The sequence below is a fragment of the Schistocerca serialis genome, chromosome 3, assembly GCF_023864345.2.
Source record: "Schistocerca serialis cubense isolate TAMUIC-IGC-003099 chromosome 3, iqSchSeri2.2, whole genome shotgun sequence".
Lineage (NCBI taxonomy): Eukaryota > Metazoa > Arthropoda > Insecta > Orthoptera > Acrididae > Schistocerca > Schistocerca serialis.
In genome coordinates, this window is record NC_064640.1 from 144,743,692 (window position 1) to 144,768,229 (window position 24,538).

Consider the following 24,538-nt stretch of genomic DNA (forward strand, 5'->3'; position numbering starts at 1 on the left):
AAGTTTATAGGATGTCCATCTGTTGCTGTATTTCCTTTTGTTATGTGCTGAGAAGGCACCTTGCTGAACTCTAGGAATCATCTCGTTTCATAAGTGTCAGAGCAAATTTATTTCCTACTCTACTTTTATTGACAATATCAACCCACTCAGTGGGTGAGAAAACATGGCTCGTGTGGCGCTTTTGATGCAAAATTTCTATCTGATGGAAGTCATGTGTGACCAGGTATCAAAAATCTGTGATCAATTTCTTTGAATTTGTCACCATGTACTAGTGACAACCACATGCACATAACTGTTCAGTTCTTATTTTATCCGGCACAGTTATCTGAATAGCATATTATTTTGGAAGCACTTCTGTTTCTCTGGAGAAATTTAAACATACAGTTACACATTTCATCACTGCTGTGTTTTGCGACATCCTCAGTCCATATGTACATGTGTCTGATGCCTGTTCCATCATCACTGTACATCGATAGTTTTTGCTTGTAAAAAGCTGGACCAGCAGTGAATTTTGGAACAGCGAGGGCTTGCTGCAAGTCAACTGAGATAACCTCAATCAGTCTTGGCTCTGGTGATATCTGCTGTCATAGCTGCTTGCAATGCCTCTGCTTTCCGGTGATGTAGTTTTCTTTTCTTCCGCAGATCACTGACTTTTTGTTGCTCATTGGGTAGGCTGCATGATTTAACCTCAGTATCAAGCTTGTCGCATACTTTACAAGTGTCAGAAAGTGGCATCTTGAAGCCTATGCTATATTCTGTGCAGAAAATCCATCTGTACTTACCTTCTGTAACAATGGAAATTTTCTTTTTTCTCACAGTAGGGTAGATAATGATCATGGTATAAAGAACTGATTGTCATCTTGCAGCCAAAACAAACCTTTCTTGGATTCTTGTGCCTGTTGTAGTGACTTTGGTAAGTTGGTATGTTTCATATATACTTGTGAACACCTTCTATCACTTCAGGTGGATATTTCCAGTTATTTTTATGGTACCACCTTTGATCTTTCTTTACAAACTCTTTAATACTCCCAACTCGCTGTATGATGTTTTCCACTCTTCCTCTTGATTTTTGTAGTCCACGAACAAATAGAAATGCCTTCTTACAGACATTGACGACTTTGCCTTAAATCTTAACACAGTACATAGTAATGATTTTTCAAGAAGACTGCTTCTTTTTCCTTTTTTGGGGGGTACGTGTGTTTTGGAGGTGCCACTGAGATACATGAAAAGCTGTAGCTGTTTTATGCATCAAAATTCCTTAAGTCCCGGAAGCAATGGAATATTGTGGAAGCTGCTGCTCCTACCTTCGTCATGCATTTCCGATGGCAGTCACATGGAGGTCCCATTTCTCTGGCAGCTACTTTTCTTTTAACTGCACCACTCATATACCCTTGACAATTTATGATGTTTACCTCTGTTGATGATGAGATATCACATGTATCTGGGTGATAATCCACATCTGTAACACTGTCAGAGCACGAACAGTCACTCTCAAAACCATCTGCTTCCCTTTCGGATCCACAATGCATTTTCTCATCCAAACATGTCACACTGTTTCCCCTGCAAGTCAACATGTTGGCCGTGGCTTACCACATTAAAGCAAAAAAAAAAAAAAAAAAAGGCATGCTTTCTTGGGGCAATACAAAATAGAGTGTGTGCTGCATCTCCTGGTTTCTTCAAATACTACTCTGCCAGTTGATTACCATCCTCTAGCAGGTATTAAAAACATAAAAATCTCCATTTCACAACTGTATTCTTCAATTTGATCTTGTGGTATGAAAATTTTTGAAAACTGTGTTGCTATGTATTTATCTTTATTGAGTTAACAGGGAATTCCTTTTTAGAAACCCTTTCACGTGGATTTTGAAAACAATTAGATGTAGGGATGTAAAGGTACAGATGTTGTTGTCATTGTGGTCTTCAGTCCTGAGACTGATTTGATGCAGCTCTCCATGCTACTCTATCCTGTGCAAGCTGCTTCATCTCCCAGTACGTATTGCACCATACATCCTTCTGAATCTGCTTAGTGTATTCATCTCTTGGTCTCCCTCTACGATTTTTACCCTCCACACTGCCCTCCAATAGTCCTACCAACCAATCCCTTGTTCTAGTCAAGCTGCGCCACAAATTTCTTGTCTCCCCAAATCTATTCAATACACCCTCATTAGTTATGTGATATACCCACCTAATCTTCACCATTCTCCTGTAGCACCACATTTCAAAAGCTTCTATTCTCTTCTTGTCTAAACTATTTATTGTCCACGTTTCACTTCCATACATGGCCACACTCCATACAAATACTTTCAGAAACTACTTCCTGACATTTAAATCTATACTCGATGTTAACAAATTCCTCTTCTTCAGAAACGCTTTCCTTGCCATTGCCAGTCTACATTTTATATCCTCTCTACTTCGACCATCATCAGTTATTTTGCTCCCCAAATAGCAAAACTCCTTTACTACTTTAAGTGTCTCATTTCCTAATCTAATTCCCTCAGCATCACCCGACTTAATTTGACTACATTCGATTATCATTGTTTTGCTTTTGTTGATGTTCATCTCATACCCTCCTTTCAAGACACTCTCCATTCCGTTCAGCTGCTCTTCCAGGTCCTTTGCTGTCTCTGACAGAATTAAAATATCATCGGCGAACCTCAAAGTTTTTATTTCTTCTCCATGGATTTTAATTCCCTCTCCAAATTTTTCTTTTGCTCAGTATACGGATTGAATAACATCGGGGAGAGGCTACAACCCTGTCTCACTCCCTTCCCAACCACTGCTTCCCTTTCATGTCCCTCGACTCATAACCGCCATCTGGTTTCTGTACAAATTGTAAATAGCCTTTCGCTCCCTGTATTTACCCCTGCCACATTCAGAATTTGAAAGACAGTATTCCAGTCAACATTGTCAAAAGCTGTCTCTAAGTCTACAAATGCTAGCAATGTAGGTTTGCCTTTTCTTAATATAGCTTCTAAGACAAGTCATAGGGTCAGTATTGCCTCACGTGTTCCAACATTTCTACGGAATCCAAACTGATCTTCCCCGAGGTCGGCTTCTACCAGTTTTTCCATTCATCTGCAAGGAATTCACGTTAGTATTTTGCAGCTGTGACTTATTAAACTGATAGTTCGGTAATTTTCACATTTGTCAACACCTGCTTTCTTTGGGATTGGAAAGGGTACGAATATCAATCCTATATTTAAAGGATCAAATCTACCCTTACACTCTTTTGCTACTGCACAGCGGCATCAGTGATGGGGATTCCCCATCGCTCTAAAAGGAAGATATTGGTGCCTAGAGATCTTCTGGTGGAAAGGAGTGAGTCAGTTGAGCCCGAGTATGCGCAGACCCCGAGTGCCCGCACTTCTCGTGACTGCACATAAAAGAAGTGAAGAATATCTGTGGAAAATTATACTGACAGCCACCCCAGAGACAAAATGCGAATAGAATGTGTGGCGAATTAAGCGATGTATTGTTTGAGAGACACAGAGGCGAGCGAGTAGGCCGGGACTTACCCCAGTTCACTGCTAGTAGCACCATGTCACCATTACACATCTGTGCATAGCACACACGTAATTCACCATAATTCACCATAATTTTTCAAACTCTGTCAACATATGCTTTAGTAAAATAATGTTTAAACTGTCAAATATTAGATTGATTAGGTCAATGTTTTACCTAAATACATCATTTTAAGAAAAAAAATAAAAGGCACTAAATAATAAAGTTAGGAAGCCAGAAATTGATTGTAATGTGCAGATGTATGCCAAAATTAACTGGTACAAGTCTCAACATGATTAAAGCAATATTTTGGTCAAAATTCGCATTTTTAAGAAAAATTGAAGGCACTAAATATTAGACTTAGAAATGTGAAAATTTGTATGACACTTCAGTTTAACATTAAAATAATAACTACATGACCCCCATTAAGCTACCTCTAATAATTTTCGAGTAACTTACTGAAAACTAAATTTGGAACAATAACGTCTTTAATTGTAGTAGATTAAGTATCTGTTGTATTAATTGTAGAAAGTTTTGGTTACAGCACATGATGAAACCTATTAAATAATACAGCTATAACAAGTTATAGGACCTTGATGTTAATAACAGCCAATGCAAGGTCTCTTAAAGTTGTAGTTCAGAGGTCATGTTCTACTTTCAGTTCTGTTCTAAAAATTCTAGAAGGCAAAGTTTTAATGCAGGCGAGCTAAAACTTTTTCTGTGATTTTAACCAATTTACCTACATGCATGCACAAATTACAAAGATCCTAAATTGATATTGATTGATATTGTTATCAAATATTGTGTGTCCGAGAAAGCGGCCGTTTAGAGACTGCTACCGTGTGCATAAGGCGGATGACAGCAGGTGCCACCTTGGCCGTCCGCTGCGCCACATATACAGGGCGTTTCAAAAAGAAAGAGCAGATTTCAAACATTTATTTCTCAAAAACTACAAATGATAGAAACACAATTCAAACGTTTCTTGTCAGAGAAAGGTTCAAAGTTTTTCAATGGTCCGCGCAGAAGTTCCATGCAAATCCGCAGTGGCGCTGGCGTTTGTTTGTAGGAAAATGGCGACGACACCACAGGAACGATCATTTTGTGTGCTGCAATTTGCAAAGTTAGAGTCCATTGTTGGTGTGCAACGTGCATTCCGCCGTCAATTCAACAAACAGCCGCCTCGTCATAAGCAAATTTATGAGTGGCATCACAGATTCGTAGAAGATGGTTGCATCTGCAAGCGAAAAAGCACGGGTCGTCCACGCACATCGGATGAAAATGTCGAGCGTGTCCGTGCAGCTTACGAAAGGAGCCCTAGAAAATCCACGACACGGGCAAGTCACGAACTAAACATGTCTAAAACAACGGTATGGCGCGTTCTGAGTAAGCGTCTGCACATGAAGCCGTACAAACTGCAGTTATTGCAAGCATTGCGTCCTGACGACCACAACAAAAGGTTCGAATTTTCAACTGCAATTCTACAGGACATGGAAGAGGACAATTTTGCCGAACGATTAATTTTTTCAGATGAATCAACGTTTCACATTTCTGGTAAAGTTAATCGGCATAACGTACGAATTTGGGCGAGTGAAACTCCGAGGGACGTTATTCAACATGAAAGAGACTCACCAAAGGTTAACGTCTTTTGTGCAATTTCGGTAAACAAAGTTTATGGACCTTTCTTTTTCATGGAGAAAACTATCACAGGAACCATTTACCTGGACATGTTAGAAAACTGGCTATTTCCTCAACTTCAGGAAGATTCAAATCACTTCATCTTCATGCAAGATGGCGCCCCACCACACTTCTCTGAACCTGTACGACGGTACCTAAATAACACCATTCCAGGACGGTGGATTGGAAGAGCAGGAGCACAAGATCAATGTCATCGTCTGTGGCCTCCCAGGTCACCAGACCTTACTCCCTGCGATTTTTATTTGTGGGGGTACATAAAGGACTGTGTTTATGTCCCACCTATGCCCGCTACTCTTCAAGAGGTACGACATCGAATTGTTGCGGCCGTGAATTCGGTAACTAAAGACCAGTTGCGTCGTGTGTGGCAAGAAATGAGATACCGGTTTGATATTTGTCGTGTAACAAATGGTGCTCATATTGAGGTACAGTTTTGATATTTGTTGTGTAACATTTGGTACTCATATTGAGTGAAGGACCGTTGGAATTGTGTTTCTATCATTTGTAGTTTTTGAGAAATAAATGTTTGAAATCTGCTCTTTCTTTTTGAAACGCCCTGTATAAATACAGCCCTAGAGGCAAGACTAGGCTTCACTTCGCACCCAGCCACCATAAGGTCCACGACAGTCAAATGCTGGAGTGCGCACTGCCTCGGATGACATCAATGATGGGCTGTTACAAAATGCTTATTTTCAGTAATAATAGAAAGTGAACTCGCGCGGACTGTACACCATCCTGGATCACTTAAATTTCACAAAAGTAATTGTTAGTGTGCCGCCAATAATGTTAACAAAACCGCGTGGCAGGTGGTGATAATTATTTTCCACTTCTGTGGCAAGCATTTATTTTGGTTATTAGTAGTCTGGGCAAAAGACACTTTAGTAGGAATTTACCACACAGGTCGCCTCTAAACTGCTCATAGTGCTGTTAGGGATAGAGAGATTTATTGTCAGTATGAACATAATGAATATTACAACGTTGTGTGTGTGAAACTTTACCAAATATATGTATCAATGAGAACTCAAAATCTTCATGTATAATCATAGTCCTGATCCTCCTGAGCAAATAGAGAATAGAAACTTTTCTTTCAGTGGGTCGGACAAGAATGTGGACTTGCAGACTGGGAACTATGGTCAGTATGTTCTCCATCGATTTCTGGCTGACCACAGAAATAGTTGCCAGGTTATCGATGGCGAACAATATTTACAACAATTCCAATTTCTCCCTATGACTAATGGTAATTATTAATATGAGAAGCAACCTCCTGCCACCCCACAAATGCACGAGGAAATTTAGAATGTTGAAGCTCAATATTATATTTCCCATCCGGAGGACTTGTTATGTAATGGAAGGCATTCATACATTAATGAAAACATGCATGCGCACGTCCCCCCCCCCCCCCACACACACCCATATGACCTATTCCAACACTTCATGGTCCTTGTTATCATTATGTTCATGAAGCGAATTCTGTGGCTTGAGGTTCTGGTAAAACAGTAAATATACCTCTGATTACAAAGTACTACTACTACTACTACTACTACTACTACTACATGAATGATGCAGACACTAAATTAGGTTGGCCAACCCTGATGGATGAAAATTGCCATTGTATGGGGCTTTCAATTGGAAAATCCTCCCCAATGGAGAAAGCTTCTCAGCTAGTATTATTGTCAGAGCTTGTGGCAGTGGGTGGATGACAGAGGAACTAGTCCTAGACTGGATTTCAGCAGTGTGGAATAAGTGGCTAGGAGTGCTTCTTCCCTCAAAATCAATGCTTCTGTTGGATAGTTTTCATGGACACATTGGTGATCAAGTGAAACAAAAATTGAAAGAAGGAAACTGTGGTCTATCGATTAATCCTGGCAGCATGAGAAGTGTGTATCAATCATCCATTCAAAGTTAGTGCAAGACAATTCTACAGAAATTAAATCATGAAAGAAATAGCTATTTTGGCTGTTTGGTGGTCAATATCATACCACAGAATTGTTTAAGCACCTAAACAAACTGCAGTTTGAATTACATCACATGTAGGAGATATAAATTCATCAGACCCAGCAAAGGTTTTTAGTGTGCAAAAGTGTGTAATAAGAATCGCTTGTGGTGTAAATTCAAGAACATCATGTAGAGACCTGTTCAAGGAACTTTGTATTCTAACTACTGCTTCTCATTATATTTATTCCTTGTATTGTATGTTAACCGGGGACCTAGAAACAACGGAGAGGCTCCGTCCCCACCGCAGTGGTCCACAACCCCATGACGACTACCGCAGTCCACTTCACCCCTCCACCGCCCCACACCAAACCCAGGGCTATTGTGCGGTTCGGCCCCCAGTGGACCCCCCCAGGGAACGTCTCACATCAGACGAGTGTAACCCCTATGTTTGCGTGGTAGTGTAATAGTGGTGCACGTGTACTTGGAGAACTTGTTTGCGCAGCAATCGCCGACATAGTGTAACTGAGGCGGAATAAGGGGAACCAGTCCGCATTCGCCGACGCAGATGGAAAACCACCTAAAAACCATCCACAGACTGGCCGGTTCACTAGACCTCGACACAAATCCACCAGGCAGATTCGTGCCGGGGACCAGGCGCTCCTTCCTGCCCGGAAAGCCGTGCGTTAGACCACACAGACAACCGGGCGGGCCATATTTATTCCTTACTGAACTTCGTTGCAAATAATACATCTCTATTTCCAACCAATAGTTCAATGCATAGTGTCAATACTAGAAATAAGAACAATCTACATAAAGACCTAAAATCACTTACCTGGGTCCAAAAGGGGTCCAACATTCAGGAACATACATTATCAATAAATTGCCAGCAACCATTAAAAACTTGGTTTCAGATAAAGCATGGTTTAAACAGAGCTTGAAAGACTTTTTGATAGGCAACTCCTTCTACTCTATAGATGAATATCTTAACAGAGACTGTTAGGGCAGCTTAAGCAAAAATGTCTGTTAGATTTCAGTTTCGACTCCACTTGGTCACAACACTCACGATTAGGTATTTTGGGTATGATAAATTTATTAATAGTGCATAACAATGTTTCATTCTGACAGCATATCAATTCTGTAAATATTAGCTGTTTTTGTTTACAATATTGTATTTACCTATTTTGACAATCTCCTCACAAATGATCAGGGTAGTGAGTATTATACTCAAATGTGTTATGTTTTTTATGTTATACTTTCTGAAATTTTCTGCACCTACAAAAATCATCTCATTTTTTGGGTTATAGAATGAAAACTAAATTAAATCTAGTCTAATCTAATCTAATCTGAAGAAATTGCCATGAAAAGTTAAAAAAAAGTTGCTTTATTTTTTTCAAAAATTGTTACTGTATTTGCAAAGAAGGTGCAAGTTTTCCGCTATTTTCTCCCTAAGTCTGCAGTAACATGTAACGGAATTAATTTCATCCCACAAGATATGTGTACATGGCATACAGAAACTGACGATATATGGACAGAGGGGAAAATCTGTATTATAGGCTGAACCATGATTTTTAAAGCTAAAAATTTAGGGAAAAGTGTGGCCTGTATTCGTGCAGATGCAGTATATACTCTGCAAGCCACTATATGGTGCATGATGGAGGGTACCTTGTATCACCACTAATCAGTATCTTTTATGGTCCACTCACAAATAGAACGAGAGAGAAACAACTGCTTATATGCCTCTGATGTCTCTTCTCTTCATGGTCTTTATGCAAAATGTACATCTGTTGCAGTAGAATCTTTCTACAGTCCACTTCGAATGCTGGTTCTCTAAATTGTCTCAATGGCGTTTCATGAAAAGAATATCTTCTCTCCAGGGATTCCCGTTTGAGTTTACTGAGCACCTCCATAACGTGTATGGATTGAACCTTCTATTAACAAATCATGCAGCCAATCTCAGAATTGTTTCAACGTCTTCCTTTAATCCGACCTGGTGGGGATCCCAAACATTCTAGTAGTACTCAAAAATGAGTCGCATTTATCACACTAGTGCTCTATACATGGTCTCCTTTACAGATGAATCACACTTTCCTAAAATTCTCTCAATAAACTTTATATTGCTTTGCAACATTACATGAAGAAATTTAACAGACATGTTTCTGTCAAGCAGCACAATACTAATGCTATATTTGAATATTACGGGATTCTTTTTCCTAGACATCTCCATCAATTTACATTTTTCTACATTTAGAGCAAGCTGCCATTCATCACAGCAACTACAAATTTTGTCTAAGTCATCTCGTATACTGCTATAGTCGCTCAGCGACAGTACTTTCTGTACAAATATGTCATTTTCTTGCGGGCCACTCAGTGAGCACTCTAGCTTGCAGCCAGCAGCATGACTCTTCAGCATTTCTGTGAACTGGGTCATGCTGCTCACTCTGTAAACATTCCTACACAAATCTCTAAATGTTCTTGTGTGTCTATGTGTTCTTATGAAATCAGCATTTTTGCATATCTTAATCTACTCGATTGATGTTCAGCGCACTTTCACCACTTGGGACACATCAACCATCTATACGTATTATGTTCATAGATTTTACATTTCACTATGTCTACCAATCTATGTTTGCAGTTTCTCTGACAAGGTACAACTGCTTTTAGATTGCAAAAACACTGTTATACTCTTACACTTAAAAGGCACAGTTTAGCACTCTTGTTCACACATACATAGTTTAACGGCCAAAGACTCCTCATTTTGTCCATATGAGACTATAAATGAAAGCAAAAGTGTTGTGGATTGGCAAGAGAGCCAACCCACTATGAGAGGAAGATGAAAGGCACGCGTTTTAGCTCACGCAGGCTGGCGTGAGGTCTGGAACAGGACAATGAAATGAGACTAACAAAAAACGTACGTAGCTGCTGGAATACTTAACTTTAATCCATAATTGGTGAACATCGCTCTTGACGGTACATGTTTTACAGCATCAATAGTAACTGGTAATGGCACCTTGCTAGGTCGTAGCAAATGACGTAGCTGAAGGCTATGCTAACTATCGTCTCGGCAAATGAGAGCGTAATTTGTCAGTGAACCATCGCTAGCAAAGTCGGCTGTACAACTGGGGCGAGTGCTAGGAAGTCTCTCTAGACCTGCCGTGCGGCGGCACTCGGTCTGCAATCACTGATAGTGGCGACACGCGGGTCCAACGTATACTAACGGACCGCTGCCAATTTAAAGGCTACCACCTAGCAAGTGTGGTGTCTGGCGGTGACACCACAAAAAGCAAGTCTAGAACATGAGAAACCACATCAGGCTGTGCTAAAACAATGCTACACTATGCATTTGGTAGTCCAAAGTCGATGCAATGAGAAACAAATGTCAATTACAAGAATTACACTCTTTGTTGCACTGTGACCCACCTATGCTCCAACTGTCATCATCCATTTAGCATGGTGGTACAGCAAACACAGTACGGCTCATCATCGAAGAGACTAAGCTGACTGATTTTGCTGATCATATACACATACCCTTAGGAGCGAGTTTCTACTTTTCATGGGATTTATAACCCACAGATCTTTGTCCACTTGCAATAGTTATGATCTTCACTGGTAAAAAGATTTCTTTTGTGAGGCTAAGCACTTTTTCGTTCTCAACTTGAGCTTCACAACTTAACTGAGGGTCTGTTGACTAGAATTATTGACTACAATTTGTCTTGTTGATAATCGAAGGATAAGTATGTTTTCAATGGAAGACAATCACCCAGAGGAATCATTATTGCATGAACTTGTTGGAATAGCTTCATCCATCTGGAGCTGCAGTCTCCAACAGTCTGACTGGTTATGATGCCTACAAGATGTCCCATCCAAAGATACCACTATGGGTGCATTCTGGTAATACTAAAAATTTGATTGGATGTGCTCTGTCATTGATAGTTATTCTCAAAACACAGATTTGTGTTGGCTGGCTGTATTCTCCATTTGCAGTCTTTAGCACAATGGCCTCTGAACTTTTAACATAATCTATTTCAGCTGGCAATGATATCTGATATCATAGAACATGACATCCTATAATCAACTAGTATCAGGAGAGAGTGATTGTTGATGAAGCCATCAGTGCAGTTCTTGGTAACTGCTGTCCATGGGGTATTTTCATCTATAGTTGGCCTATCCTCTTCTTGAATTAATAATGCTATTTTCCAAGGACTTTGTTTGACGATCACTGCTGCTACTTTCAGCTACTTGTGTTTGACATTAATATACACCACAGATCCTTGTATCTTTTAACTTCCTACTCGCTGCATTAGCAATGCTTGGTCCTGATGGTCTTCCACAACTGCCACTGGTACAACAATCTGAAGTCTGTTGACTGTCTCTCAGCACAGTCGTCTGGCACCTTGCCGTGATGTGCTAGTACTATTTGTTGAAGTCTCCTGTTGTGGTGGCAATCCTTCAAAAGAAATGCCTGATAGACATTCTCTGCTAAACCTTTCATTAGGTGTATAACTACATCCTTTTCCATTATATACAGGTTCACTGTGTGACACTGCCTGACAATACACTATATGTATAATCATGCTATATCCCAATGACGTTGGGCCCTGTTCTTCAATTTCCCTTTGACTATGAAAATTTGCAACTGGTTGTCACCAAATGTCTTGATTTCAGTCTGAAATTTGTCCCAGTATAAGCTCTTTCTCGTACTCAAACCAATGCTGCGCTGCACCATCCAAGCCAAAGTAGAAATCTCTTTAGCCATTTAGTCAGATCCTAAACCATGTCTCCAAAAAACGCTGTTGGTTGCCTGATGTGCATCTAACATATCAGTGCTTTCAAATCCTATGGTTTGTTGACACTTTGGAAAGTAAGGGACTGTACTCTCTGTCTGTGTTCCTGAGTGAAAACAACTGCTTTTGTGTAGCTTTGTTGGTGCCATAATAATGTCAGTGTGCAAAATATTGTCTGTACGTGCCAAACTATGTCATGTATAAACCAGAATGTAGTACCTGTTACAAGAGTAGGGTCATCAATAAGAACTAACACTTCACACTGAAAGCATCTTTATTAAGGGCACATGAAAGTGCAGACAGAACTGAGCTGCCTGCCTCAGCAGTGCATACTTCTGTTCACATATTGTAATAAATCTCATTCTGTTCACATATTGTAATAAATCTCAAATTTCACTAATAAGTTAGTCTCACAACCTTCCCTATACCACACATGTCAAGTGATATATACTGGTAAGAGGCAGAAATTGAATCAGTGACCCACACATCACCATGTGGAAGTTGTTACTGCTACACCACAAATGATGTACAGGGTGTGGCAATTTCACGGAGAAAGCTGTATGATGAACTTACTACAGTTAGTAAAACACAGGAAGTAACAATTATCTGATTTCTCTTCTTTATATACACAGAATATAAAGCAATCACATAATTTTGATTTCAGTAAAGTTTTAAAGCCCCATATTACTTCCATTTACTATATTTTCTTTTGGGAGAAAAGTACCAAAAACAAGAGAGACAATGACAACTCGTTCCAAGATAAATGAAAGAAAATAAGGGCCCAAACAAATGAATATTTTTAGTTTCTACAAAATCAGAAATAAATTAAAATCTTCATAATTAATTTCATCAGTTTTTGCCAATAGAATGTGTTTCAATCATATAAAACCATTGCTGTTTACAAAATACAGGACATAGTTTTGAAGTTCAAGGAAAAGGCTGTAGGATCTGTGAAAGGGAATCTTTTTGGACCCATTCTGTCATTAATCTATATCTCTGTTATAATTCATTCAATTTTGAGACAAACTTAAAACCCTTTCTCATGAGCAATGTCACATACACTTCTGAAAAACTCATCAAAATATGTACAGTGATTCTCAAATTCAATGACAGTGATTCTCAAGTTTAATGACAAAAAGTCTGAGATACAAGAACTGTTGTTTTGCAACTCATCTCCACACCTCAGTGACAAGTCAATCAGCAATTTTTTGATAAGAAAAAGCCTTACATTTTTTTGAATAATTGCACCATTTAGCACTGATAATCCCATCAAAATATAGTCTTCCATTTAGGAGAAGATAGTGGACTGATGTAGTATCAACATCAAACTAAACATGTAGATACATAGTAAACACTTCCTATGATGTATATTCTGATGTAGTATCAACGTCAAACTAAACATGTAGGTACATAGTAAACACTTACTATGTATTTGCATGTTTAAAAATGGTTCAAATGGCTCTACGCACTATGGGACTTAACATCTGAGGTCATCAGTCCCCTAGACTTAGAACTACTTAAACCTAAGTAACCTAAGGACATCACACACATCCATGCCCGAGGCAGGATTCGAACCTGCAGCAGTGTGGTTCCTTCATATTTAGTAAACACTTACTATGTACCTGCATGTTTAGTTTAACACTGATACTACATCAGAATATTTTATGATCTGAAGATGGCAGTAACCAAAACTGGCAATACTGAAGCGTAAAAGTGCATGTGATCAAGATGGACCTGTAAAATAAAGTGCCAAAATATGATCACGGACTCATTTTCAGACTTTATGTCTTCAATTAAAGATAGTGGACATTGATGCATTCACATTTAAAGACATTTCATCTATTTTTGTAACAGATACCCAAAGCCTACTTTAAATTCTGTCAATCTTACGATCTTCATTATTATGTTAATGCAATTTACTCTACAGAGGTGGATTTGAAATTGTGTGTGTGTGTGTGTGTGCGCGGGGGGGGGGGGGGGGGGGGGGGGGCACATGCACACTACATCACCCCTGATTAAAATGGTGCCAGTCATCATTGTCATAGATGTCATCGTCATCATCATATAATGTACAATTTACACACATATTATTTACATAACTGATCACATCTGCTGTAGTGTCCAAGAAGTACGAAAGTCCGAGAGGTTTCCAGGGTATGAATTTTGAAAGCACTCTTCAACAACTGTCTGACAGTCCATCACGGAAAGCCACAGGTGCACTCCACAGTGGTAATCTGTCCCCATTTGTATAATAAGTCCCCACATTTCCCATGATTAGTATGGATCCTGATAAAGTGTACTCCACGTCCTACGGGACAGATCAAGTTCATCTACATCTACATTTATACTCCGCAAGCCACCCAACGGTGTGTGGCGGAGGGCACTTTACGTGCCACTGTCATTACCTCCCTTTCCTGTTCCAGTGGCGTATGGTTCGCGGGAAGAACAACTGTCTGAAAGCCTCCGTGCACGCTCTAATCTCTCTAATTTTACATTCGTGATCTCCTCGGGAGGTATAAGTAGGGGGAAGCAATATATTCGATACCTCATCCAGAAACGCACCCTCTCGAAACCTGGCGAGCAATCTACACCACGATGCAGAGTGCCTCTCTTGCAGAGTCTGCCACTTGAGTTTATTAAACATCTCCATAACGCTATCACGGTTACCAAATAACCCTGTGACGAAACGCGCCGCTCTTCTTTGGATCTTCTCTATCTCCTCCGTCAAACCGATCTGTTACGGATCCCACACTGATGAGCAATACTCAAGTATAGGTCGAACGATTGTTTTGTATGCCACCTCCTTTGTTGATGGACTACATTTTCTAAGCACTCTCCCAATGAATCTCAACCTGGTACCCGCCTTACCAACAATTAATTTTATGTGATCGTTCCACTTAGAATCGTTCTGTATGTATATTCCCAGATATTTTACACAAGTAACTGCTACCAGAGTTTGTTCCGCTATCATATAATCATACAATAAAGGATCCTTCTTTCTATGTATTCGCAACACATTACATTTGTCTATGTTAAGGGACAGTTGCCACTCCCTGCACCAAGTGCCTATCCGCTGCAGATCTTCCTGCATTTTGCTACAATTTTCTAATTCTGCAACTTCTCTGTATACTACAGCATCATCCGCGAAAAGCTGCATGGAACTTCCGACACTATCTACTACGTCATTTATATATATTGTGAAAAGCAATGGTCCCATAACACTCCCCTGTGGCACCCCAGAGGTTACTTTAATGTCTGTAGACGTCTCTCCATTGATAACAACATGCTGTGTTCTGTTTGCTAAAAACTCTTCAATCCAGCCACACAGCTGGTCTGATATTCCGTAGGCTCTTACTTTGTTTATCAGGCGACAGTGCGGAACTGTATCGAACGCCTTCCGGAAGTCAAGAAAAATAGCATCTACTTGGGAGCCTGTATCTAATATTTTCTGGGTCTCATGAACAAATAAAGCGAGTTGGGTCTCACACGATCGCTGTTTCCGGAATCCATGTTGATTACTACATAGTAGATTCTGGGTTTCCAAAAACGACATGATACTCAAGCAAAAAACATGTTCTAAAATTCTACAACAGATCGACGTCAGAGATATAGGTCTATAGTTTTGCGCATCTGCTCAACGACCCTTCTTGAAGACCGGGACTACCTGTGCTCTTTTCCAATCATTTGGAACCCTCCGTTCCTCTAGAGACTTGCGGTACACGGCTGTTAGAAGGTGGGCAAGTTCTTTCGCGTACTCTGTGTAGAATCGAAATGGTATCCCGTCAGGTCCAGTGGACTTTCCTCTATTGAGTGATTCCAGTTGCTTTTCTATTTCTTGGACACTTATTTCGATGTCAGCCATTTTTTCGTTCGTGCGAGGATTTAGAGAAGGAACTGCAGTGCGGTCTTCCTCTGTGAAACAGCTTTGGAAAAAGGTGTTTAGTATTTCAGCTTTACGCGTGTCATCCTCTGTTTCAAAGCCATCATCATCCCGGAGTGTCTGGATATGCTGTTTCGAGCCACTTACTGATTTAACGTAAGACCAGAACTTCCTAGGATTTTCTGTCAAGTCGGTACATAGAATTTTACTTTCGAATTCACTGAATGCTTCACGCATAGCCCTCCTTATGCTAACTTTGACATCGTTTAGCTTCTGTTTGTCTAAGAGGTTTTGGCTGCGTTTAAACTTAGAGCGAAGCTCTCTTTGCTTTCGCAGTAGTTTCCTAACTTTGTTGTTGTACGATGGTGGGTTTTTCCCGTCCCTCACAGTTTTACTCGGCACGTACCTGTCTAAAACGCATTTTACGATTGCCTTGAACTTTTTCCATAAACACTCAACATTGTCAGTGTCGGAACAGAAATTTTCGTTTTGATCTGTTAGGTAATCTGAAATCTGCCTTCTATTACTCTTGCTAAACAGATAAACCTTCCTCCCTTTTTTTATATTCCTACTAACTTCCATATTCAGGGATGCTGCCACGGCCTTATGATCACTGATTCCCTGTTCTGTACATACAGAGTCGAAAAGTTCGGGTCTGTTTGTTATCAGTAGGTCCAAGATGTTATCTCCACAAGTCGGTTCTCTGTTTAATTGCTCGAGGTAATTTTCAGATAGTGCACTCAGTATAATGTCACTCGATGCTCTGTCCCTACCACCCGTCCTAAACATCTGAGTGTCCCAGTCTATATCTGGTAAATTGAAATCTCCACCTAAGACTATAACATGCTGAGAAAATTTATGTGAAATGTATTCCAAATTTTCTCTCAGTTGTTCTGCCACTAATGCTGCTGAGTCGGGAGGTCGGTAAAAGGAGCCAATTATTAACCTAGCTCGGTTGTTGAGTGTAACCTCCACCCATAATAATTCACAGGAACTATCCACTTCTACTTCACTACAGGATAAACTACTACTAACAGCGACAAACACTCCACCACCGGTTGCATGCAATCTATCCTTTCTAAACACCGTCTGTACCTTTGTAAAAATTTCGGCAGAATTTATCTCTGGCTTAAGCCAGCTTTCTGTACCTATAACGATTTCAGCTTCGGTGCTTTCTATCAGCGCTTGAAGTTCTGGTACTTTACCAACGCAGCTTCGACAGTTGACAATTACAATACCGATTGCTGCTTGGTCCCCGCATGTCCTGACTTTGCCCCGCACCCGTTGAGGCTGTTGCCCTTTCTGTACTTGCCCAAGGCCATCTAACCTAAAAAACCGCCCAGCCCACGCCACACAACCGCTGCTACCCGTGTAGCCGCTTGTTGCATGTAGTGGACTCCTGACCTATCCAGCGGAACCCGAAACCCCACCACCCTATGGCGCAACTCGAGGAATCTGCAGCCCACACGGTCGCAGAACTGTCTCAGCCTCTGATTCAGACCCTCCACTCGGCTCTGTACCAAAGGTCGGCAGTCAGTCCTGTCGACGATGCTGCAGATGGTGAGCTCTGCTTTCATCCCGCTAGCGAGACTGGCAGTCTTCACCAAATCACATAGCCGCCGGAAGCCAGAGAGGATTTCCTCCGATCCATAGCGACACACATCATTGGTGCCGACATGAGCGACTACCTGCAGATGGGTGCACCCTGTACCCTTCATGGCATCCGGAAGGACCCTTTCCACATCGGGAATGACTCCCCCCGGTATGCACACGGAGTGCACATTGGTTTTCTTCCCCTCTCTTGCTGCCATTTCCCTAAGGGGCCCCATTACGCGCCTGACGTTGGAGCTCCCAACTACCAGTAAGCCCACCCTCTGCGACCGCCCAGATCTTGCAGACTGAGGGACAACCTCCTTGGTTTGCTGTTAACTTGAAGAAAACTATGAAGCTGTGAAGCAGTGTTGTTATTCCACTCTTCAGTCCAAGCTTCACAGAGATTGAAGCTGTGGTCCACCATGTTCCTAGCTGTTGTGAGTGGCTGATGTCTGGAGTGGTATCTGTTGGTTAAGATAGTAGGTATGTCCTCATGAATTGGTAGCAGCTGGTTGTTGCAGATTTTTTTATATTCCCTCCTGAGGATAGTCTTTCATATCCAATTAGGTGGTTGAATGTGACTCAGAACAGGTAACCAGAATACTGGAATGGGCAGGTATGCTGTAGAAACGCTAGTATAAACTTTTATGCAAGTATTCCTTGTGGCTTAGCTGGGCGAGGAGAGTGGGGTCTCTTGTTTCCACTCTTCAACTTCTTGTCAGGCAATATATATTGTGCACAGAGTACAAGCTGAGCCTTTCATGACCAATGTTTTCAAATTCCAGGGAGGTAGCCAAAAGAACGAAAGTGTAAAGAAGGCCTTAAAATACTACATGTACAACCAAAGAAGAGAATTAGATCCTTTTATAATGTAAAACTAAAATCTGAATGATACTGCACAGATATACTTACCACTAAAGCATAATTTTTAGTTATGATTTCGGCAGATTCAGCTTGTACTCTAAGCAGCAAAATATTGGTTGTCCTTTGCAATTCTTTCAGATTAGCTAATTCGTCAGCTTGTGAGTGAAAAAGCTCCTCCAAAACTGAATACTGTTTACAGTCTTCTCGCCATCTGCAAAACTTTCAGCTGTCTTACAATAAAAACAATAATCATAAATTTGAAAACAATTGTATTAACAATCGACAGTGTAAACCAAAGTTAGTGCAGTTGACTGTTTAGAAAAAAAGTATGGATAAACCAAACACAGTGTGAGAATAAGATCCAGGAAATTCAAAAGGTGGACAATAAAAGATACACAGTTTTTCTTTATGTTCTTACTTATTGCACAAAACTTCTTTTCTATGGTAAGTGTCTTTTCTAATAAAAGAAGAGTCACACATTTATTTTCATAATAAAATACACACACACACACACACACACATACACACACACCAATGAATCTAATCTAAGCAGCTGCTAAAATGAATTGTTCACATTTTGATACAAATCATGCAAATGATGAATATAATATGAAATTAATATACTTACTAGATTATTCACAACTAGATTCTAAGCAACACATTTCCAGAGGCAGATGTGGAATCTGACCACAATTTATTGTAGATTGAAACTGAAGAAATTGAAGAAAGGTAGGACATTGAAGTGATGGGACATGATAAGGTTGTTGAGAGTTTCAGACAGAGCGTTAAGCAATAATTAACTGAAACAGGTGATAGGAACACAATAGAAGACGAAAGGGTACCTTTGACAGATGAAATAGTGAAGGCAGCAGAGGTTCAAATAGGTAAAAAGATAAGGTATAGTGATAATTTTTACTTTATCGACCATCTGACTACAACTGAATGAAACACAACTTTCATGCCAAATGTGTATCGCCTTTATTTTCTGCAAGGCATTTAGAAGAGGAGGAACAAAACCAAAAATGCAACAGGAGCATAATATGTAAAAAATCATCCATGCATCCTGCAACTGAAGATGCTTTGCAGAAAATAAAGGCAAAATGCATATGGCACGAAAATTGTGTTTCATTGAGTTGTAGTCAGATGGTCCATAAAGCAAAAATTATCAGTATACTGTAATATTACACGCAACTGAGGAAGACAGGACTACAATGGTTGAAAAAAGATAAGTCCTTGGATAACACAGGTGATACTGAAGTTAATTGATGAAAGGAAAAAATATAAAACTGCAGCAATAAAAATGTCTAAAAAATGAGACTGACAGTAAGTACAAAATGGTTAAGCGTGAATGGCTAATGGACAAATGTAAGAATATAGAATCATATATAACTAGGGGAAAATTAAAGGGACATTTGGAGGATGGAGAAGCAGCTGTGGGAACATAAAGAGCTCAGATAGAAAACCTGTACTAAGCAAAGAAGGGGAAGTTGGAAGTAGGATATAGAGGGACTATACATGGGAAACTAACTTGAGAGCAATAGAACAGAAAGGGAACAGAACATAAATTAAGACGAGATAGAAGATACGATACTACAAGAAAAATTGGACAAAGCACTGAAAGACCTAAGTTGAAAAAGGTCCTCACAGGGTAGACCCCATTCCCTCAGAACTGCTGATATCCTTGAGAGAGCAACACATAACAAAACTATTCCACCTGCTGTGCAACATGCACAAGACAGGCAAAACACCCTCAGACTTGAAGAAGAATTCCAGTTCTAAAGAAAGTAGGTGGTGACACATGTAAATATTACTGAACTATCAGTGTAATAAGTCATGGTTGCAAAATACTAACAGGAATTACTTACAGAAACTTACAGAAGCTGAGCTCAGGGAAGATCAGTTTGGATTCTGGTGAAATGTCGGAACACGCGAGGCAATACTCACCCTGTGACTTATCTTAAGAGATAGGTTAACGAAAGGCAAATCTATGTTTATAGCTTTTGTTGAGTTGGGGAAAGCTTTGACAATGTCAACTGAAATACACTCTCTCAAATTCTGAAGATAGCCAGTGCAAAATATAGGGAGCAAAAGATTATATACAACTTATACACGAACCAGTCGGCCATTTTAATAGTATAAGGGTGTGAAAGGACAGCAATGCTTTGAGAAGGGAATGAGAGAGGGTTACAGCCTATCCCCAATGTTATTCAAACTGAACACTGAGCAAGCAGTTAAGGAAACCAAAGAAAAATTTGGAGAAGGTAATGAGGTTCAGGGAGGAGAAATAAAAACTTTTGATGTCCTCCAATGACATATTAATTCTGTAAGAGACAGCAAAAGACGAGGAAGAGCAGCTGAACAGAATGGACAGTGTCTAGAAAGGAGGGCATAAGATGAACACTAACAACAGCAAAACAAGGATAATGGAATGTAGTTGAATTAAATCGGGTGATGCCAAGAGACTATAAGTAGTAGAGAAGTTTTCCTGTTTTGGCAGTGAAATAACTGATGATGCTTGAAGTAGAGACGATATAAAATATGGACTGGCAATGGCAAGGAAAGCCTTTCTGATGAAGAGAAATTTGTTAACATTGGACATTGATTTAAGTGTTAGGAAATCTTTTCTGAAGGTATTTGTCTGGAGGGCGGCCTTGTATGGAAGTGGCATATGGACAATAAGCAATTTAGTCTTGAAGAGAATAGAAACTTTGGGTCATTCTACAAACCGCCTAATTTCTAAACATTTTCCTGCTCAACGATCAGGGAATATTTGCATGTCACCAGTGAACATTAGTACAGTTTAATGTTCGATGAAGCAATACTGGCTGAGATATAGTCACTTGTTTGACTGCATACATGACTTTGCACAGAGTGAGTGTGAATTTGAGTTGTTTCATCGCAGGCTATATTTTGTTGAAGGACATGAAATTTGGTCACCTTGTACAACTTTATGTATTCTCATTAAGAAAAATAATGAAAAGAATTTTACAAGCCGTATGTGGCCATAAAAGTATAGGCCAAATCACCTGGTGGGAAGGGGGAGGTGGGGCAGATGAAATCGACATCCAAAAAGATTTTAAAGTTTGTTTCTTATATCTCAGGGACTACAGGTACGATAAACAAGAAACTTAGCATATTGTAACATAACAACAGAAGATTCTCAAATACAAAGTTTCATTTATGTACCACTTTTCAATACTGACTAAATTAAGTGCAAAGTTGAAAATTTTGTCCAATGTAAAAAATGTGGCATTTTCAACTTGACTCTGCAGGAAACTATGTTCTATAAAACTATTTAAACTGGGCTCATCAGAAAGACAATGGTTTTATCCGTGAACAAAAGTGTATTTGGTTATCCAATGTCAGCTAACAATGCTAGATACTTTGAATCAAACTAATATCTTGTAGAGTGAAGCCATGTTGAACATGAAACTTAATATGCAATAGCTTGGTAGCATAAGGACGTGGAATACAAAATTTCATTCACCTACTGTTTTCCAATAGTCTACAAATTTTCTGATAAGCTGACAGTTTCTATCGAAAGGTGAAAATGGGGTATATTTGACACTTCATTTACAAATACACTACTGGCCATTAAAATTGCTACACCAAGAAGAAATGCAGATGATAAATGGGTATTCATTGGACAAATATATTATACCAGAACTGACATGTGATTACATTTTTACGCAATTTGGGTGCATAGATCCTGAGAAACCAGTACCCACAACAACCACCTCTGGAAGTAATAACGGCCTTGATACGCCTGGGCATTGAGTCAAACAGAGCTTGGATGGCGTGTACAGGTACAGCTGCCGCCCATGCAGCTTCAACGCGATACCACAGTTCATCATGAGTAGTGACTGGCGTATTGTGATGAGCCAGTTGCTCGGCCACCATTGACCAGACATTTTGAGTTGGTGAGAGACCTGCAGAATGTGCTGACCAGGGCAGCAATCGAACATTTTCTGTATCCAAAAAGGCCTGTACAGGACCTGCAACATGCAGTCATGCATCATCCTGCTGAAATGTAGGATTTCGCAGGGATCGAATGAAGGGTAGAGCCACGGGTCGTAACACATCTGAAAAGTAACTTCCACTGTTCAAAGTGCCGTCAATGCGAACAAGAGGTGACCGAGACGTGTAACCAATGGCACCCCATACCATCCTGCCAGGTGAAGCGCCAGTATGGCGATGACGAATACACGCTTCCAATGTGCGTTCACCACGATGTCACCAAACACGGATGCGACCATCATGATACTGTAAACAGAACCTGGATTCATCTGAAAAAATGACGTTTTGCCATTCGTGCACCTAGGTTCGTCGTTGAGTACACCATTGCAGGCGCTCCTGTCTGTGATGCAGCGTCAAGGGTAATTGCACCCATGGTCTCCGAGCTGATAGTCCATGCTGCTGCAAACATCGTCAAACTGTTCGTGCAGATGGTTGTTGTCTTGGAAACGTCCCCATCTGTTGACTCAAGGATCGAGACATAGCTGCACGATCCGTTACAGCCATGCAGATAAGATGCCTGTCATCTCGACTGCTAGTGATACGAGGCCATTGGGATCCAGCACGGCGTTCCGTATTACTCCCCTGAACACACCGATTCCATATTCTGCTAACAGTCATTGGATCTCGACCAACGCGAGCAGCAATGTCGCGATAGGATAAACCGCAATCGCAATAGGCTACAATCCGACCTACAATCCGACCTTTATCACGAGCAGCAATGTCGCGATACGATAAACTGCAATCGCAATAGGCTACAATCCGACCTTTATCAGAGTCGGAAACGTGATGGTACGCATTTCTCCTCCTTACGCGAGGCATCACAACAACGTTTCACCAGGCAAAGCCGGTCAACTGCTGTTTGTGTATGAGAAATCGGTTGGAAACTTTCCTCATGTCAGCCTGTTGTAGACGTCGGCACCGGCGCCAACCTTGTGTGAATGCTCTGAAAAGCTAATCATTTACATATCACAGCATCTTCTTCCTTTCGGTTAAATTTCGCGTCTGTAGCACGTCATCTTCGTGGTGTAGCAATTTTAATGGCCAGTAGTGTACTATTTTCTATTAAAGCTTCAAAACAAGTCTCATTTGAAACAATACATTTTAAGACCCTAAGAACAGTGGATTTAACACATGGGATAACAATTCTATATAAATTGAAACAAACTAGCAGGAAAAATCGCACAATGAATACAGTTTCAAATTTGGATTTTTATATTTTGTTGATTACAGGAATGATTAACATGAAACTTTGGACAACAATTTAGCAATCTCAGGTTTTCCAATACAAAATATCATTCATATACTGTGTTATATCTCCCACAGGGAGATGCTTGATAAGAAATAACAACACACAGGTAAACATGGACAAGGGTTTATTATGAGCACAGTACAGAGATTTAATAACAAAGGAAAACTCTTCTCAATAAAAACTAATACAACTTCTCAGACACTAACAGGCATACGTCTGGAATACACAGTGAATAAACGTAGTGGAGGTGAAGACTATGCCACTGATAGTCCCTAATGACAGAGGTTGAGCATTCGACGTAGCTGGCTGACAGGTAGATCTCAAGATACTGCTAGAAAGTTGTAGTTCAATTGCAATGGGTTCCAACCTGGCTCTGAATTATGGTCTGCTAAGTGTCTGTGCATGAACTGGCCTGGAGCTCTGCTGGAGCGAACCGCCAGCATGTTGGCTTTCGCCACCCTATACAGCCAGGGCGTGGAAGAATTCATGCCGATCCAGTTCCATACAACTGACACGGCTAAGGAAATAGGTCTCTCGCATGGAACACATCTGGTGGTGCTTGTCCTACAGTCTGTCGTCCTTGTTCTGATCGAAATGGTCTGTGGAGGCAACACCTTGTACATATGCAAACCCATGATGCATAAGTGTCTGAGGGGTTGCTGATCCCTTTAGGCAAATGGCGGGTGCGTGGCATACTGCAATCCAACTTGATTTTTGTAAAAATTGTAAAAAAAGTTCATATTCAGACTATTTTTAGAAAATCTGTTTTCCATAATTGATTTCAAACTAACCACAGTTGGAAAGAGCATTTTTTCAAGCATACAAAAAGTCACATTCTATTTTGCAATGTGTGCTAACATTACCTGAAAATGATGGATGTATCTGAGGTAATGTACCATGCCTAAGGGCTAGATTTCATTAATCTGCTGACTGCACTTTCTTGCATGTATTTTTTATATATATATTGAGAAGTAATGTCTTACTGAGTTGAGTTCATCCATGAACTCTGTTCTTTCAGTATTATCA

At 40.3% G+C, this 24,538-nt stretch overlaps 1 protein-coding gene across 4 annotated transcripts in view; it reads right to left on the minus strand.

Moving 5' to 3' along the window:
• The window catches only part of LOC126469854 (coiled-coil domain-containing protein 77-like), a 202,235-nt gene that overhangs the window by 85,750 nt on the left and 91,947 nt on the right, over positions 1-24,538 (minus strand). For 3 of the 4 annotated variants that reach the window (XM_050097160.1, XM_050097159.1, XM_050097158.1), the window contains exon 4: positions 18,295-18,457. The exons of the other annotated variant lie outside the window; for it this stretch is intronic. In XM_050097160.1, coding sequence (XP_049953117.1) covers positions 18,295-18,457 — 163 coding nt within the window. The remainder of the gene's footprint in view (positions 1-18,294; positions 18,458-24,538) is intronic. 4 annotated transcript variants of the gene reach the window in all.